Raw genomic sequence first — 20,266 nt, 5'->3', positions numbered from 1 at the left:
AGTTACTTTGGTGAACATTTGCCCCTGTTTTCATATGTTACATGAGTAGGAGAATGTCATTTCATTTTGGAACTTCAGTTCGGCCACAATTTGTTCCCATCACCATTCTTAATTGTATCTGTGGGACACTGTCCCTAAGGTACCAGAAGTTTCTCCATTCCACAGGTCTCTCATTGCAAGTTTAAATTGCTTTGGGAACTGGGGAACAATTAAAACTGTTGCATAACAAATATTTACTCTTCCACATCTGTGGGATCTGGCATTGTTTGTTGAACCTGACCTTAATTCATAATGCTGACATAAGTACGAAAAAGGAAGTAATGGGTTCTTTTAGGAGGTGGAAATAATTTATCTGTGTAATGGTAAGTGTTGAATATCATGAAACTGTACCTTTTCAGTCTATAGTTAAAACTATTATTCAGTATTAATTTGTAATGTGAATAACCTGATGCAATATAGGTATCAATTTATTATCACCAAAATACAGCTGAGAATCATTATAATTATTTCATTATTATTTGTACAATGTCTGTTAATCCTTAAAGTAATTTCCATATGGTATCACATTGTTTCTTTTTTTTTTTTTTTTTTTTTTTTGTGGTACGCGGGCCTCTCACTGCTGTGGCCTCTCCTGTTGCGGAGCACAGTCTCCGGATGCACAGGCTCAGTGGCCATGGCTCATGGGCCCAGCCGCTCCACGGCATGTGGGATCCTCCCGTACCAGGGCACGAACCCGCATCCCCTGCATCAGCAGGCGGACTCCCAACCACTGTGCCACCAGGGAAGCCCCACATTGTTTCTTTAAAATCTCCCTGCAAGGAAAGTAAGGCAAGTATTTTTATCACTATCTTACAAATGAGAAGACTGAGGCTATAAATTAGAAGCATAGAACCTCAATCAAAAGACTTTGATTCTAGTCTGAGATACTTTTCCACTATGCTAAACCTCTGTCAATAAATGTTAGATGATCCTCTGTACTTATAATGCATAAACTGGTAATTATTTGTATAAGATGGCAGCTTGTTAATACTAACTGAAAGATATTTTAAAAAATTAAAGCCTGCTACAGATGAACAAATGTGACATATTAAAGTTTTACTGATAATTAATCTACAAATGCTGCACAGGGAAAATGCTTCAGAGTTTAGAAAATAAGCCTTCATCTATTCAGTCAGAACCCATCTATTATGTGCTACCACTGTATTAGGCTTAGGTGTAGAGGGATGAGCAAGACAGGCAAGCTCCTTCCCCCATGTCTCTTGTTACCTCACAGTATAACAACATAAACAGTTTAAAGCGCTGGGCGCAGAAGTAAACCAAAGGTAGCAAGACAAGCCTGGGTCAAGGTGGGTTTGACTTAGTGAGGGGATTCCTGCCTAGGAGGGAAAGGCTTGGAGCAGACGGCAGGGAGAAGCAATTCAGGTAGCCTCAGATGCATTGTCATTGCAGTTGTCTGGAAGAGGAAGCCAACAGGCTCTGTAGTCCTGGACCCAAAGGGCCTGGCTAGAACATCTTCATGTGTCCTGGTAAATCTTGCTGTCTTCTTCCATTTGCATTACTGACTGGTCTGATCAAGGGTGCTTATGTTCCTTATCCAGTACATCCTCTGACCAATTTCTGAGCCCTCTTGGGGAGAATTTTGATTTGTCATAAGAAGTAGTGTAGAGTAAGTATTGAATCATTGCCTCCTTTCTCTGGGCACTGTTGAATGAATGTAGCCTTTGTGACCCTTACTTCTCTAAAGTTCTCACTAACCATTCCCTGCTGTTGACACATGATTTCTATGGAAATTTTAATGCTACCAGTTAGGCAGGGTAGTAATGTAAAGACAGTGGAGTTTGGATACTTCCTCCTCCTGTTATTAGTCATGTGACACCAGCCAAGTGAGCTAATTTCAAGCCTAAAATATGGCACATAAGATCCTAAAGTAAGATTTGGCAACAAAAATGAAGATTTCTCCTCCCTCTTTTTTTCTTTAAAGAAAGTTCTGGTCTTAAGATGAATAAATAAAAATTTACAATCTCATTTGGGCTAAAGTTTTCATCTCCAAAATTGTGATTTTATATTCCCTTATTGTCTTTCTCTTCAAAGTTGTGATATTTCTCTTGTGTATTCTTAATTAAATTATTCCTGTAGTGCGAATCCCTCTTTTGAGTTGGACTTCAGACTCTAAGTAATATCTGCTCTACAGTAATTTCCCCAACTTCTATCACATGGCAAACCAAGTGGCAGAGTGGGGGAAAATTGGCTGTAATGAAATTCTTAACACTATTAGCCTACGTGAGGGCTAAACTTGTGATTTTGACCAATGTCAAATGTGGTGGTGATTATGGAAAGGTCAGTTTTCACATACAATCAGTAATGTGACAAACCCATTAATCTAAATATCTTAATTCCTTGTATTATGTTTCTGCTAAAAATCTCATAAAATCCTATAGTGTGATGTCAAATTTGGCGGGTACTAACATCACAGGATCCAAGCTTTCAACCCATGTTCTGTGCTTTCTAATGATAGACTCCTTCCCCACCAAAAGACCTGCCAACATAGCACAGAGAGATCAGCTCGGTGCTTTGCGATGACCTAGAGGAGTGGGATACGGAGGATGGGAGGGAGGCTCCAGAGGGAGGGGATATGGGGACATGGCGTATTCATATGGCTGATTCGCTTTGTTGTACAACAGAAACTAACACAGTATTGTGAAGCAATTATATTCCAATAAAGATCTATTAAAAAAAAAAGAAAGAGACGTGCCAAATTCTCTGACTTCAGAGCCTCTCGGTGCACCTGCCATGCTTTCCTTCTGAGACGTGCTTGCCACCACTCCACCACGGAAACTCTTGTCCAAAAAGGATGTGCTGCCAATCCATTTACTCCTAACTTTTGCTCACCTTCTCACTTTTTGAATACTCCCCTTCTTTGCTTCCAAACTTGTCTAATTCTTTCCCTGCTTCCAGGTCCAGCCCATTTCTGAAACTCTTCCTGAATTCTCCCTGGCGTGAGTTATTTCTCATAAACTTTTTCCTTATGGGAAAATCTATAAATTTCACTCAAGCTACATAATGTCATTATATTCATAATATATTTTATATGTACTTTTCCTATATCCCTAACTGAATTGTGAGCTCTGTAGTGGGAGGCACTTTATTCTTTTATTTATCCTTACCGTGCTTGGAATATGACTGGGTTCAAGATAGGCTGTCAGTAATATTCAAAAGCTATTGTAGTAGTCTGGCACACATTTAACCTGCTTTAAAAAATGCTTCCAATAATATTTTTTCCTTAAGACTATTTAACTCTTTCCATAGTATTTTTTTCTTAAGAGTATATGAATATTGAATTTTCTCTAAAACACAAAAGGAATATGTTCTTGTCATTTTCCAGTTTGGTATGCCAATCCACATAATAAGGCAAAAGAAAATCCATTTGTATCAGAAATATCTGGATAATCTGCCAGCTCAGTGTAGATTAAAAACTTGCTACTCAAGTGCTTTCAAGACCTGTTGCATAAGTGTAACCCTGGGCTGTTACGAGAAATGAAGACTCTCAGGAGCTGCCCCCAAAACCGAAACAGAATCTAAAGCTTTTCAAGATAACCAGGTGATTCATGTGTATATAAAAATTAGTGACGCTGTGAACCACACTTGATCTGAGCCTTGAGCTCTACTTCACTGTTTACTATGAGGTTAACCTTGGAAAAATTTCATGTTTTAATATTTGAAAAAATGGGAGTAATATGAACAATGATTGTATTTTGTTAAGCATAAAGTAGTAGTACATATACACATGTGTATACCTATTTATATAAAATACTTAAACCTTCTTGCTGTTTTCTTAGATTGACTTAAGTGAGTAAATTATGAAGATACATGCTGAAGCCACAGAATGAAAATAAGTTAAGAGACTATGTAATACTCTCCAAAGACTGTGTGTGACATTCATGTGGATCTGATCTATGCAATGGTCTTGTCACAGGAACAGTCACACAAGATACTAAGAGGAGCTGGAATGAGATCAACAACTATCTACATTTAAACAGATGTTAAAGTTCAGTTTATGCTATTCAATTTATTATTATTAATGTCTATTAAAAAATTAAAGTGCCTAATATAAAGTATGCAGTGTCAGGTGTAGAAAGAAATATGAACCAAAAACATCAAAGTTGCTGTGAAGTTTTGACCATCATGAATTGCAGAATCATATTTCTAGTCCTTGTTGAGTAGTCTCTTGCCATCTCCACTGCTTACTTTCTGGGGTAGATGAAGTCAGGCTTATAGTTGCTAATTAGTCAGGAGTTTTAGAAACCTCAACCAAGGAACAAGACTTCAACAGCAGAAAAGGTTACTTCTGTATGTTTACTTGATCATAGGTAGATCTTCACATATTGGCAATGGGCATAGGTACTTCCATCCTTCCCAGTTTTATTGTATTCTAGTCCTACACGTTGTTGAAGATAGCTGGATGTCAGAGTTTCAAGCAAACACTCCTTATAATTCATTCTTAAAAAATCAATTGTTCAGGTAATATGTAACATGTAACATTTGTTTCTTGGCAGTGAATATATTTTATATTAGATCTTCCTTTGACATACTGAAAGTGGATGACATGGATAAAATTAACCAGACATTTGTGCTAGAATTTCTTCTTCTGGGTCTTTCTGGATACCCAAAGATTGAGATAGTTGACTTTGTTCTAATTCTAATTATGTATCTAGTGATTCTAATTGGCAACGGTGTTCTGATAATAGCAAGCATCTTTGATTCCCATCTTCACACCCCAATGTACTTCTTCCTGGGAAACCTCTCTTTTCTGGATGAGCTTAATCTCAAAAAAAGGAACATTTCCTTCTCTGGATGTGCAGTGCAAATGTTCTTAGGATTTGCAATGGTGTCAACAGAATGCTGCTTCTTGGCATGATGGCTTTTGACTGCTACGTGGCCGTCTGTAACCCTCTGAGATACCCCGTCATCATGAGCAAGGTGGTGTATGTACTGATGGCTTCTGTGTCATGGCTGTCTGGTGGAATCAACTCAGTTGTGCAAACATCTCTTGCCATGTGATTGCCTTTCTGTGAGAATAATGTTATCAATCATTTCCCATGTGAAATATTAGCTGTTCTCAAGCTTGCTTGTGCTGATATATCCCTCAGTATTATCACCATGACAATATCAGATATGGCATTTCTAATTCTTCCATTGCTGATCATTTTTTTCTCCTACATGTTCAGCCTCTACACCATCTTGAGAATGAACTCAGCCACAGGAAGATGCAAGGCTTTTTCCACCTGTTCAGCATATCTGACTGTGGTAATTATATTTTATGATACCATCTTCTTTATGTATGCCAAACCCACGTCTCAAGAACTGCCTGGAGAAAACAAGTTGCAAACTTCTGACAAGCTCATTTCCCTGTTTTACGGTGTAGTGACACCTATGCTAAATCCTATGATCTATAGCTTGAGGAATAAGGATCTAAAAGCAGCTGTAAAATACTTGCTAAACCGAAAACCTATCCAATAAGTATTTCAGAAATGCAGATCTTTGTGTAATAGGCACAAAGATGGACTTATAGCTAAATCAGTAAGAAGCTTTGAGGAAACCATGGTTAAGCAGAGATATTTTTATTTTTCCATTCACTAACCTTACTCAGCTAGAATTACTGAGAACTGTAGTTTGCTATAAACTCAGCTTCCAGTGTTTTCAGATCTCACAAGTACAATGAATTTCATTAAAGTCTCATCCCAGGTGGTATCTGAAATGAGTGTTTCTGGTGTATTGTACAGAAATGTAGTAGAAAACAGTTACACATAACTTTGGAGATAGAGTGGCAAGAGTACAAAATCTTCAATTTCACAAACTACCTAAATGACATTGGATAGTCTATTCTTTGTAAATCATAGACTTGTAATAAAGAAAGAGATAAAACCAGGTACCAGTGTCAATAAGTTGGAGAAAGCACCTAGCATAGCACCAACTTCATAGTGTCCTAAAATTTCAGAATTAAAGCTGGCTCCAAATTGAGGACTAAAAGTTACTACTGAGTACCTCTCTTACCCCAAGCTAATATTTATGAGAGCTAGATATCTCCCCCTAAAGGTCACTCTGTTAATATAAGTCACACCCTCCTTGCCCCTCCCCCCATATCTACATAAAGAGAAGTTCGGGCCAGGGGAAGAAATAATCAAGGGAGTGTTCTGCCTTATGTGGAGTGTACAGTGCTTGGTGGGAGGGGTTGCACTACAGTCCCTGGGGAAGAATGGGAACGTTTTTTGTTCTAATCCAAGCCAAGTGAGATGGTGCTGCAGAAGAGCGCTTAAGGTTTCGGGTGCTTGCAAAGAAAGAGAGTCTGGCTTCTGGCTTGAGTGGCTTGATGAGTGGAGGCCTGCTGAGCTCTTGAGGCTGCAGACCAGAAGAGGAGCTAGTGTAGAGGAGGAAGGAAGGTGGGTATTCTAAACCGAAAAATAAACAAAAACATTTCAAATCTGCTTGAGATGTTCTTACAGGCTCAGAAGGAGTGATAAAATCCATGACTGGGGAAATTAAATCAGTTCTTGTCATTCTCTAATGAGTTGAAACTCCTTAGTAAATCTATTTTTTTTTTCTTTTTCTGTAGAGTCCTCGTCTAGAAGGCCAGTGCCTAGCATAGGGTGTCTTTGGGCCACACCATCCAGCTTCCCCATGGTCTCCTAGCTCATTATGATAGCTGGGTTTTGACTTCATTTTCCTACCCAGCCTTCCTTTTTCCTACTTGTTTTAGAGTCACACGACCCCATATCTCCTACTCAGAGGCTTCATTCTTTGCCAGTCTACTTCCTTCAGGTTGACCCAGGTTTCTGCCTAGATGATCTGGTCACTAAATTCTGCTCTTCTGCCACTGTCCCACCAGAATGAGTGCTGTCACTGCAAAAACCCTCCAGATGCTGTTCTCTCCTCTGGGTTGGATCACATTGGTGTTGCTTTTGGTTCAGAAAGGCATGTACCCGACCCTGTGGCTGACAGCTTTTGAACTTCTAGTGCTTCTCCTCTACCCTCTCAGTAGAGGCCCTGCATTTGTATCTGATCCATACTTAGTTCTCTTTAACTTTTGTTCTATGACAATGTTTTAGGCATATAAAAATATTATTTATATTGTTTTAACCAACTCCTTAGCACCTTAATTTTTAATTTTTTCCCGCAAAAAATACCAAGAGTGTCAACATCTAATATGCAGGCTTGTATCAAGTTGAACTCTTCACCTGCTAAAATATTCCATAGGTATATAAAAGTGGATGCTATAGGGCTTTGATATAAACAAGCGTACTCATGTTAATCAATGATCAGAAAATTGACAGATGTGATAATAAATGTCTTTCCCTGAAAAAATCAGGAAATCTCCAATAGATTATTAGGTGTATTATTTTCTTATTAATAAATAAATTTTTAATTAAAATATCAAAAAGTATTAAAAATTATCACTATGGTCATCTCGTAAAGCTACCATTTAAAATATTTCTTCTAGTAACTAGGAGTCATACATTCAACATGTTTGTATTTTGATTTATCACTTAATATGCTATGAACCCTTGAGGTTAAAGGGTTTTTATTTTTTATTTTTTTTATTTTTTTGCTGTACGCGGGCCTCTCACTGCCGTGGCCTCTCCCGTTGCGGAGCACAGGCTCCGGACGCGCAGGCTCAGCGGCCATGGCTCACGGGCCCAGCTGCTCCGCGGCACGTGGGATCCTCCTGGACCGGGGCATGAACCCGTGTCCCCTGCATCGGCAGGCAGACTCTCAACCCCTGCGCCACGAGGGAAGCCCTCATCCAGATTATTTTGAAACAAATCCTAGGCATAATTACATCAGTTTATCTGTCTATCTATAAATATCTATATATCTAGTATATATTTATAGATATATATGTGTAATGTGTAGACATACACTAAGTGGCAAAAATCCAAGTTCCACTATTCACATGGTAGTCTACAAGAATGCACCTCCTGGAGCGCATAAACTATAAGATAAATGATGCTGTCTCCAGTTTAGCAATAGGACGGTGCTGGTGATGACTCTAAGCCACTAAAAGGGCGCATGAGCCATGTAAAATACATTATTTCTCGATCCAGTGGATTGTTGCCATGAGATAATACAGGCTGTATACTACCTGACTTTCTAAATTTCAAGGGAGCCCAGTTTTTAAAATTAAACACTGCAGCACTTACCCAGGGTTGAACATTTTACAGAACACACGAGGAGGATTCAGTGTACACTCATGTAAGGCTAATGCTTCCTATAACAGTATAGGCTATGGTCCTGCAGGAGGAAGGAATTTCAGGCCAAAAAGGAGAGTTCTGAAACTTCAGTCGTACCTGCTAGGCCAATTTTGAGGAACTGTCTCTTAGAATATTTCAGTCAATGTTGGTTTATATACCCAACATATTGCCATTAACTGCTTATTGAGTTTGAGTACATATTTTGAACCCAAAATGTTTTATTTCTCCAGGATGCTATCATATAGATAGTAGTAATCTCCAAATATACGTTAGCTATAGCATGCCAAAGAGCTTCCCATAGGCTCATTTTATATCAGCAATCACTTTCCCTTCTTTCCACCTTTCATTAATTTTTACCCAGATTATCCTCTTTGGAGTAGAACTGTTAGCTTCAGCAGGAGGACTGATCCATAAAACTAGCAGCAATTTAAATATGGTCAATGATTTCCCCCTTTATCTTGTGTATTATATAGAACAGGGTTGGATAAATACAAGCATATTGGCTTGCCTCATTAACCAGGTGAGAGAGAAACAGAACCTATTAATCCCATTTTTAAAAGGGTAAATAAAGAATGATCTGAATTATTTTAGTAGTGTGGGCAGTAGTACCTAGATGTGTTGTCATGGTATCATGTTCAGCAACTGATCCATGTCCCATTAAAACAGGATCAGGCAAAGAAAAAGAAAATTTTTAGAAATATAGAAGTTTCTATAAAGCGCCTGTATCATTCCCACAATTTCCCCCCCAACACATCTCAACAATATGGCCAATAGTGGTCTTCCTGTAAGTCCACATATATCATGTTTTAACACACATTGATTCAGCCTTGAAAACCATCTTTTTAGCCTTCTATCACGCTCCAGTTTTGTAAAAGCAGGGTTTAAATTATCCATTTCAGTTTTCATTAGTCCACATTTTGTGGATGAGGATGTAGATGATGTCCAATGGACTGTAACTTGTTGGATTTCACTTTGACTTCCTTAATTAGATGACCAACATCCAAATTCCTCTTGCTGTAGGCCTCAAGTAGTGGTTGAGGTATTTGCATCATTTGCCAGGTATGCAAATCCAAGAACAAACAAGAAGAAAATGTGTGTCTCTCTTAGTCAAGACTCATTGTTATTTACCCAGAAGGGAGGGTAATGGGCCAATGTAATCCACTTGCAACTGAGACTAAAAGCAACCTTTTCTGCTGACAAGCATAAAAATTGTTAGGTACATATCCAGCTCCCGAGGGAATCAATGAGATGCATATGTTTTGCACACATTACTGCACTACTTGAATGCCTCCATGCCCTCTTATCTCCTGTTCCCCAAAAGGCCGCTTCCAAAAAGAGAATAAAGGCTTCCATTTGTTATTTCTAGTCCTTTTATGAATTCGTAAGGAAAATTCATATCTATGTCTATGTGATAGACATAGATATGCCCTGCTTTGATTATCCCTCAAGTCCATAAAGTGTCCCATAACATACAACCCCATGTAGGAGAGCTTTATCTTCCAGTCATGTAAGGCCTGTATTTTCAGACCATATTGCTAGTCCATTAGCTTCTGTCTGAAAATAGGTAAAAATTCATATTATGTCATTGTCACTATCGGGGTCCTCTGATGAATAAGGAAGACTGTTTTTAATTCTTCCTAATTAAATACTAACAGTGGCTTTGGAATATTATTTCATCACTTTTACCTCAGTTTACTCATTCATAGAAAGGGAATTCTTACTAAACAGTATTGTACAGAGTTTTCCAGCTCTAAACTTCTGTGATCTTATTAAAAAACCATAACATATTTCCATTTGAATTTAATGTACACATAGTATGGTTTGTGGTGTGAGTGTGTGTGAGTGGAGAGTTGTGTTTGTGTCTGTACACATGCATAAATACTGCTCTTTTTTTCTTAAGTAGATTTTTATTGCTCATAATCCAAATACGTTATTAAATTTTTTTCAGCTTTATTGAAATATGATCGACAAGTAAAAATATATATATATATTTAGGTTGTGCAATATGATTTTTATGGTGTGTAACATGAAGTTAATATATGTATACACTGTGAAATGATTACCACAGTCAAGCAAATTTAAACATCCACCACCTCACATAGTTACTTTTTGTGTATATGTGGTGAGAACACTTAAGATCTACTCTCTTAGAAAAGTTCAAGTATACAATAGAGTATTCCTAGCTGTAATCAGCATTCTGTAAAAGACCCCCATAACTTATTCACTTAATACCTGAAAGTTTGTACCCTTCGACCAACATCTCCCTATTTACCCCACTGCCCAAACTTTGGCAACCAACATTCTACTCCCTCATCTTATCAGTTCTATTTTTTTTTTAGATTCCTATCAGTTCTATTTTTTTTTTTAAGATTCCACATGTAGGTGAAATCATACAGTGTTTGTCTTTCTGTGACTGATTTATTTCACTTAGAGTAATGTCTCCAGATTCATCCATGCTATCATAAATGGCATGATTTCCTTCTTTTATATGGATGCATAATATTCCATTGTATATGTGTTTTTATATATACATATGTATCTATATGTACATATATATCATATTTCTTCATCCATTCATCAATCAATAGACACTTAGATTGTTTTCCATATCTTTCCAATGGTGAATAATGCTGTAATGAATATGGAAGTGCAGATATCTCTTCAAAATACTGATTTTATTTCCTTTGGGTAAATACCCAGAAGTGGGATTGCCAAATCATGAGGTAGTCCTAATTTTAATTTTTTGAGGAACATACGTATCATTTACCTTAATGGCTGTACCAATTTATATTCCTACTAGCAGTGTACAAGGATTGCCTTTTCTCCACATCCTCTCCAACACTTGTTATCACTTGTCTTTTTGGTAATAGCATTATAACAGATGTGAGGAGCTATTGTGGTTTTGATTTGTATTTCCCCGATGATTAATCATGTTGAGCACCTTTTCATGTATTTGTTGGCCACTTGCATATCTTCCTTGGAATAATGTCTATTCAGTTCCTTTTCCCATTTTTTAAATTAATGTTTTTTGCTATTCAGTGTATGCATTTCTTATATATTTTAGATATTAACCCCTTACCAGATATATGGCTTGAAAGTATTTTCTCCCTTTCCATAGGTTGCCTTTTCATTTTATTGATAGTTTTCTTTGCTCTGAAGAGATTTTTAGTTTGATTTAGTACCATTTATTTATTTTTTGCTTTTGTTGCTTGTGCTTTTGGTTCACATACAAAAACTCATTGCAAAGACCATTGTCAAGAAGAATTTTTCCTAAGTTTTCCTTTAGGAGTTTTATGGTTTCAGATCTTAAATATAAGTCTCTAATCCATTTCAAGTTATTTTTTGTGTATGGAGTAAGATAATGGCTCAGTTTTATTATTTGCATGTGGATATTCAGTTTTCCCAACACCGTTTATTGAAGAGACTATCCTTTCCTCAAACGGTATTCTTGTTGTCCTTGTCAAATATTAGTTGACTGTATATAGTTGGGTTTATTTCTGGACTTATTCTGTTTCGTTGTCTGTGTGTCTGTTTTTATGCCAGTACAATACTGTTTTGATTACTAAAGCTTTGTTATATAGTTTGAAATCAGGAAATGTGATGCCTCCAGCTTTGTTCTTCCTTCTCAAGATTGCTTTGGCTACTCAGGGTCCTTTGAGGTTTCTATGAATTTTGGATTGATTTTTCTGTTCCTGTGAGAAAACCATTGGAACTTTTATATAGGTTACATTGAATCTGTAGATTGCTGTGGGTAGTATGGACATTTTTAACAATATTAATTCTTCCAATCCATGAATATGGGATATTTTCCCATTTACTTTTCCAATTCCTTTCATCAATGTCTCATAGTTTCCAGGGTACAGATCTTTCACCTCCTTGGTTAAATTTATTCCAAAGTATTTTATTGTTTTTGATGCTATTATAAATGAGACTATACTCTTAATTTCTGTTTCTGATAGTTCCTTGTAAGTGTACAGATATTCAATTGATTTTTCCTGAAACATGGCTGAATTAATATATTAATTATAACAATTTTTGGTGGAGCCTTTAGGGTTTTCTATATATAAGAACATGTTATCTGCAAACAGGGATAATTTAACTTCTTCCTCTCCCCTGGAGAAGAAGCATTTTATTTCTTTTTCTTGCCTAATTGGTCTGGCTAGGACTTCTGGTACTATGTTGAATACAAGTGACAAGAGTGGGCACCCTTGTCTTATTCCTGATCTTAGAGGAAAAGCTTTTAGTTTTTCATTGTTGAGTATAATGTTAGCTATGGGTTTATCATATATCCCTTTATTACATTGAGTTTCCTTCTTTTTATACCTCATTAATTGAGAAATTTTTTAATCATGAAAGGGTACTGAATTTTTCAAATGCTTTTGATGCATCTGTTAAGTTGACAGTGGAGTTTTTATCCTTCATTCTGTTAATGTGGAGTTTCACATTTATTGATTTGTGTGTGTTGAACCATCCTTGCATCCCAGGGATAAATCCCACTTGATCATGGTGTATGAGCCTTTTAATGTGCTGTTGAATTCAGTTTGCTAATATTTTGTTGAGGACTTTTGCATCTATATTCATCAGGGGTATTGGTCTGTAGTTTCTTTTTTCTTTTTTTTGTGGTACGCGGGCCTCTCACTGTTGTGGCTTCTCCTGTTGCGGAGCACAGGCTCTGGACGTGCAGGCTCATCGGCCATGGCTCACGGGCCTAGCCGCTCTGCTGCATGTGGGATCTTCCCCAGACCGGGGCACAAACCCGTGTCCCCTGCATCGGCAGGCGGACTCTCAACCACTGTGCCACCAGGGAAGCCCCTGTAGTTTTCTTATAGTGTCCTTATCTGGCTTTGGTATCAGGGTCATGCTATCCTTTCAAAATGAGCTTGGAAATGTTTCCTCTTCTTCAATTTTTCGGAAGAGTTTGAGAGGGACTGGCATTAATTCTTTTTTAAAATTTTGGTAGAATTCACTACTGAAGCCATCTGGTCTAGAGTCTTCTATGTTGGGAGGTGTTTTGTTTTTTGTTTTTTTTTTTTGCAGTACATGGGCCTCCCACTGCTGTGGCCCCTCCCGCCACGGAGCACAGGCTCCAGACGCGCAGGCCCAGCGGCCATGGCCCATGGGCCCAGCTGCTCCGCGGCACGTGGGATCCTCCCGGACCGGGGCATGAACCCGCGCCCCCTGCATCAGCAGGCGGACTGTTGGGAGGTTTTTGATTATTGTTTTACTCTCCTTACTCATTGTTGGTCTGTTCAGATTAATTTACCACAATCAAATACAGAAATTTTACACTTTACCCTCCCTCCCCCCACTTTATGTAATTGATGTCAGGTTTTACTTGTTTCTATTAGCAAATTTCTGTGGTATTACTTATTCTTACTAGTTCTGTCTTTTAATTTATATACTAGTATTAAAAGTGATTTACATGCCACCATTACAGTATACAATAGTCTTTGCTAGTATTTATATTTAACTTAGCTCTGAGAGTTATATTTCATATACTTTTATGTCTCTGGGTGGTTGTAATTGCCTCCAGGACCTTTGTCAATATTTCTGGTGCTAGGTCAAGGGTTAGCTTCATTGTTTGAAGACAGCTGGCCTATTATAAGGTGCATGGATGCATGTAGTTCTCTGTAGGTCCTTGGGGGGTCTCCCATTAGATCACTGGGCTAGTCCCTGGATGGGCGACTGCTTCCAGACCATAGCTGTGAGAAGTGGAAGCCAGTTTATAAGTGCCCTTTCAACATCTGCAGTTGGATCAATGTCAAGTGCCTACCTCCAGAGACACAGACATATGTGTCTCTTGGCAGGTACCTGGGTGAGCAGGAATACTCTCTGATTATGACTGTGAAGGGTTGGAGCTGGGTTACAGGACTGCTTCAAGACCTGTAGTCAGATTGAGGTTGGCAGGTACCTCCAGGAGCTCAGATGAGCATGTCTTCAGGTAGATTCCTGGGTGGGCAGGGAGTTCCCAGCCTGAAGCTGCAAGAGACTGGAACAGAATTACAGGGCTGGTTAAGGATCTGCAGTCAGATGGAAGTTGGAGGGCTTGCAGACAAATGGGCATGCCTCCTACCTGGTCCCTGATGTCCAGGACTATTGGCCAAGAGCATCTGGAGTCAGGTCATGGGTCACGTAAGGGTCCACAGCCGGGATTAAGGTGGGCGAGCCCTGTTACCTGGGGCTTGGAGTGGTGTGATTCCTTCTGGGTCCCTTGGCAGATGGTGCTGGTGGCTAGTTCAAGACCAATAAGGCTATAGCCAAGTCCAAAAGGGCACAGGGCTGTTTCTGCGTCAGTAGCTGGCACCACAGTCCGCCAGCAGCAAGTCTCCTACTTGAGCATGGGCCTGCCTTCTAAGAACAATCCTCCAGAATCCAAATATTTTACAGTGAAATGTAACATCTGTTGGAAAGTTAAAGTCAGAATCTAAGTGTTAATATCTATAATGTAGCTTAATAGACTTTCTGAAACACTTTAGTACAACAATGTGCTATCTGTGTATCTGAATTTGTGCCCCAAACTATCCACTCAGGACTTTTAAAACTTCTTTCTGGCCTCGCACATATGAATTCACTTTTATCCTATAAATTTATTTATTTTATTTCTTATCTGTCTGTCTTTTCCTTTCAAAAAAGGTTGGTATTAATATCTGTATGAAATTAGCTTATCTAAAAGAATGAAGATAAGTAAAAAAAATTAAATGACAATGCAGTTAATTCACAGAAAATGTCTATTTTATTTCATTCATAATATCTAGATCATTTTTAAGTCTAGCATTTCATTTTGGTAATTATCATTTCAATTAAGAACTTACTTTGAATTAACTTCACTTTGTAAATATATTTTAAACTAAAAAGATCTCACATTTCATAAAGTTAGTTTGGTGAACATTTGCCCCTGTTTCCAAAAGTTGCATGGGTGGGAGAATGTTATTTCATTTTTGAGCTTTAGTTCAGTCACATTATATTCCCAACACCACTCTTAATTGTGTATGTGGGACACTGTCCCTGATGCATAAAAAGTTTTTCCATTCCACAGATCTCTCATTCCAACTTTAAATTGCTTTGGGAACGGGGGAACAATTACAACTGTTGCATAACAAATATTTACTCTTTCACATCTATGGAATCTGACATTGTTGAACCTGACCTTAATTCAGAATGCTGGCATAAATACTAAGAAGAAATTAACAGGTTCTTCTAGGAGGTGGAAATAATTTATCAGTATAATGTAAGCCTTGAATATCATGACACTATACCTTTTCATTCCATAATTAAAACTATTATTAAATATGGATTTAAAATATGAACAGCATGAGGCAGTGCAGTTACTAATTTTTTATTAGCAAATACAGCTGTGATATGTTATTCAGCATACTTCAGGAGTTTATTAGAAATGCAGAGTCACAGGGCCTGCACCAGACTTAGTAAAAGAAAATCTACATCTTAACAAGATACCCAGGAAGTTTATATACATATGAAGAATTTGAAAGACTGAAATAATTGATTCTTCATAAATCCACCAAGGCAAAAAATTCTGGGTAGTTCTTGGTGGGAAAACATGGTATAATAACTTTTGGTGTTGTAGCCCAAAGAGCTCTAGACTTCATTGGCAAAGATCTGAGCTTCAAGCTCCACTGTCTACTTATAGGCTGGATTACTTTGGCCATATTCTGTCTTTCACATTTGAAAAAAAAATAGAGATAATGAGAAGATTCATTTTTTTTGTAAAGTATAAAGTGCTACACACACATACACAGATATATATTTAAGCATTATTACTGTTTTCTCAGGTTCACTTAAATAAATAAATTACAAAGAATAACTTTGAAGCCACAGAATAAAACAAAAGAAGAGAGACTATTGTTCTTCAAAGATCTCCACTGTATACTTGCAGAGTTAGTTTACACACTGGTCTTGTAATGGGAAAGACTACGAGATCAACAACTAACTAGACCTTTGAACAAATGTTAAATTGCTGTGTATGTGGTTCAGTTTACTATGATAAAATGTCTGCCCTATAAAAATACGCAATTTAACAGACTGGATGGAGATCCAGGGTGTCAGGCAGACAAACAAAAATGCATAAAATCGAACTTGCTTTAAAATTTTCAAAATTTCTGTTAAACACTGAATCAAAATTCCAGTCCTAGTTGAGTTGTCTTTTGCCTTCTCCACCACTCTGTCACCGAGCCTGACTAAATGAAGTCAGGTTTGTCATCTGAAATATTCTAAGGCTTTTAAAAAACTCAACTTAGGGTGTCTTCAACAGTGGGGAAGGTTGCTTCTGAATTTGCATCTGATCCTAGGTAGATCTTCAAACATTAGACACAGGGCATTGAAATCTCAATTTCCCAGTATCATTGTATTCTAGGCGCAGACATTCTTGAAGATAACTGAATGACAGAGCTTCAAAGAAACATTCTTTCTACTTCACTCTAGAATAATGCCTATCCAAGAAATTTGTTACATTTGTTGTTATTTGGCAGTGAAAATGTTTTATGTTGGTATTCCTTTGACATCCTGAAAGCTGGGACATGGATAGAGTAAATAAGACATTTGTGAAAGAATTCATTCTTCTGGGACTCTCTGGTTACCCCGAACTTGAAATTATTTTCTTTGCTCTAATTCTAGTTATGTACCTACTGATTCTAATTGGCAATCGTGTTCTGATCATAGCAAGCATCTTTGATTCCCGTCTTCACACTCTCATGTACTTCTTCCTGCACAACCTCTCTTTTCTGGATATCTGCTATACATCCTCCTCTGTTCCCTCAACTTTGGTGAGCTTAATCTCAAAGAAAAGGAATATTTCCTTCTCTGGATGTGCAGCGCAAATGTTCTTAGGATTTGCAATGGGGTCAGCAGAGTGTTTCTTCCTTGGCATGATGGCTTTTGACCACTACGTGGCCATCTGTAATCCTCTGAGATACCCCGTCATCATGAGCAAGGTGGTGTATGTACTGATGGCTTCTGTGTCATGGCTGTCTGGCAGAATCAACTCAATTGTGCAAACATCTCTTGCCATGAGATTGCCTTTCTGTGGTAATAATAATATCAGTCATTTCTTATGTGAGATACTGGCTGTTCTCAAGCTAGCTTATGCTGATATATCCCTCAATATTGTTACCCTAGCAGTGTCAAATATGGCTTTCCTGGTTCTTCCCCTGCTGGCCATTTACTTTCTCCTATATGTTCATCCTCTACACTATCTCGAGAATGAACTCAGCCACAGGGAGATGCAAGGCCTTTTCCACCTGTTCAGTGCATTTGACGGCGGTAATTATGTTTTATGGTACCATCTTCTTTATGTATGCCAAACCGAAGTCTCAAGACTTCCTTGGACAAGACAATTTGAAAGCTAGAGAAGGACTTGTTTCCATGTTTTATGGGGTAGTGACCCCAATACTAAATCCTATAATCTATAGCTTGAGAGACAGGATGTAAAAGCTGCTGTAAATATTTGCTGAGTCAGAAATCTGTGAACCAATAAGACCAAAGGGAAATGTGTGTGTTTAGTATATAAAGACTAGACATGGCATCATTGGGCAACCATTGACAACCTTCTTTGGGGAAAGCAAAGTTATATAGAGAGATTTTTATTCTTTGTTTCCACTATCTCAGCTTAGCTACAATCCCTGAGAACAGTAGTCTGTTACAGACTCAGATTCCAATAGATTCTGATCCATATTTCACAAAGGCAGTCACTTTAGAATCTTATCCCTGGTGATATCTGAAATGAGTGTTTTTGGTGTACTGTCTGGCAACACAGTGGAAAATATCACACATACTCTTCACAAATAGTGAGGCAGGAGTATAAATTCTGTTCCATCACAAACCACTTAATATTGGGAAAGTTATTCACTTTTTCTAAAATGTAGTTCTCTTATTTGAAAAAAGAGAGTAATTAAACACTGCTCTCAGTGTTATTGTAAAGATTAAGTTGTACAAAACACCTGGCATAGTGCCAATTCATATTAATTCCCTTTGTAGAGGATGTTGTTTGACTTTTTCTGTTGACCCAGAATTTAAGTATTGAAGTGGAGACTCCAAACTAAAGATAAATGACACCAAGTAGCACTTTTTATTTTTTAAGCTACTAATTGTTAGAGTCAGGCATCTCTCCCTTGTCTTCCTACTGGTATCAACCACCACTCTTCCTTGCCTCCTCTCCCCACATATCTATATAAAGTAAACATCAAGAAGGGGGAAGGTAGAATCAAAGGAGATTTATACATCATGGGAAGTGCTCAATGAATGGTGGGAAGTGTTTCACTACTGTTCCTATGAAAGAGTAGGAAGACTGTTCTTATCCAAGACAAGTAAGGTAGTGCTGCAAAACCTGTTGAGGTTTTGGGTGTCTACAAAGAAGAACTGACATCTGGCTTGATGAATAGTGGCTTGCTGAGCTTTTTCTCTCTAGGCTGTAGACTAGCAGAAGAGCTGCTCTAGAAGAGGGCTGGAGGATGGGTGTCTTAGGGCTGAAAATAACCAGAAAGTTTTTAGTTTGCCTGAAATATTTCTTTTGACTCTGAAAATCTGAAATTTGTGACTGGGGAGAGAAATTCATTTCATCATATACTCCAGTGAGTTGAAACTCCTCAGTAAACCTATTATAGGCTTTTTGGATGGTTGGTTTTTTTTTTTTTTTCACTTTGTGTAGATTATTTTTCCATGGCTGAGCACAGCATATCATTGGTCCATATCACCAGCCATTGTGACAGCTGATTTCAGCCTTATGGTACTACCTAAATTTTCTCTTCCCTGTTGGTTTTGGAGCCATAGTATGACCCCAGACCTCCTACCTGAGAACTGTACTCCCTGCCAATCTACATCCTTGGGTAAATCCATGTTTTTGATCTATGTGATCTGGTCACTAAAATCCTGCTGCCTGTCTTCTGTCTCACCTGGGTCGGAGTGTTGTCACTGCAGCAAACCTCTAACTGTGGGTCCTCTCCTCTGGCTTGTATCACAGTGGGTGCTGCTTTTGGTTCTATGTAGACAGGCATGTACCAAACCCTTTAGGTGAAGCTTTTTAACTTCTCCCTACTCCACTGGGATGAGCCCTACATTTCAGTCTGATCCAAGTTTGATTCTTTTCAAACTTTGACCTATGCTACCAAGGTTTGTTTCTACTTCTAGAACCATGGTCCCAGCCAATTCATTAACACCTTAATTTTTTCCCCCCACAAAGCAAAGGGTGCTAGCATCTCATATGCATGTTTATATAAAACTGAATGCTTTATTTACAAAAATTGATTAAAATTATTCTTTCTGTTGCTATATAAAAAGTTGGCACTATGTTGCTTCAATTTTGACAAGTTCTGCTCATGTTGATGAATGCCCAGAAAATTAAGTTTTAAAACTAATCTGCCCTCCCAAGAAATTGAGAAATCTCAAAAAGATTGTTACATGTATTATTTTGTGATAAATAATAGATATTTTAGAAATTCAAAAAACTATGGAAGGCTATAAAGAAGAAAACATTGTTACCACGTTGCTACCTCCTACAGGTGACCACCATTAACATTTTTATTATTTATCTTATTAATTTGGAGTTTAAAATTAATTTTAATGTTGACTTATTTTGGTGCACTGTGGTACATTTGAAGTTGCTATTTTGAAAGTTTTTTTAATGTGTGTAGAACTCATTAGGTTTCACAGAATAAATTTACTACATAGAAAATGAATTTACTATAGCAGGTGATATGATTTTTAAATTTCTCTTATTAAATTATATGTCCCTCCCCCAATTCATATTACCTGCTGTCAGTGTCACTGTACATGTTTCCTCAAACTTTTGCAGCTCTCGTCTGTGTGTGCATGTGTGTGTATACATATATAAACTTTTAATTTTGGAAAATTTCAAATAACCATAAAAAGAAAGCTATATAATGAAACCTCATATACCAACCACTCAGTTTTAAGAATTGCTAGCTCATTGTTTCACCGATATCTATACCTACTCACTCCCTTTTTCCAGATTTTTAAGCAAGTATTGGATATATATGTGTGTGTAAATA

The 20,266-nt window shown here is 37.7% G+C and overlaps 2 protein-coding genes across 2 annotated transcripts in view; both read left to right on the top strand.

Annotated features, from left to right (window-relative positions):
- The first annotated feature begins 3,314 nt into the window (after window positions 1-3,314).
- The window catches only part of LOC101286198 (olfactory receptor 13C3-like), a 340,583-nt gene continuing 323,631 nt past the window's right edge, over window positions 3,315-20,266 (top strand). Inside the window, 2 exon segments of the mRNA XM_049710996.1 lie at window positions 3,315-4,898; window positions 4,901-5,304. Of these exon segments, the coding sequence (XP_049566953.1) occupies window positions 4,604-4,898; window positions 4,901-5,304 (699 nt within the window). The 5' untranslated portion in view covers window positions 3,315-4,603.
- On the top strand, window positions 16,610-17,736 carry LOC101272685 (olfactory receptor 13C4-like). The gene is given in 5 exon segments (XM_049710988.1): window positions 16,610-16,747; window positions 16,750-16,773; window positions 16,776-17,425; window positions 17,427-17,683; window positions 17,685-17,736. Coding segments are annotated over 5 exon segments (1,041 nt in total). The 5' UTR covers window positions 16,610-16,689.

This window comes from Orcinus orca, chromosome 6 (assembly GCF_937001465.1).
Source record: "Orcinus orca chromosome 6, mOrcOrc1.1, whole genome shotgun sequence".
Taxonomy (NCBI): Eukaryota; Metazoa; Chordata; class Mammalia; order Artiodactyla; family Delphinidae; genus Orcinus; species Orcinus orca.
Note: the sequence above shows the minus strand (reverse complement) of the source record. Positions and strands in the feature narration are given on the sequence as shown.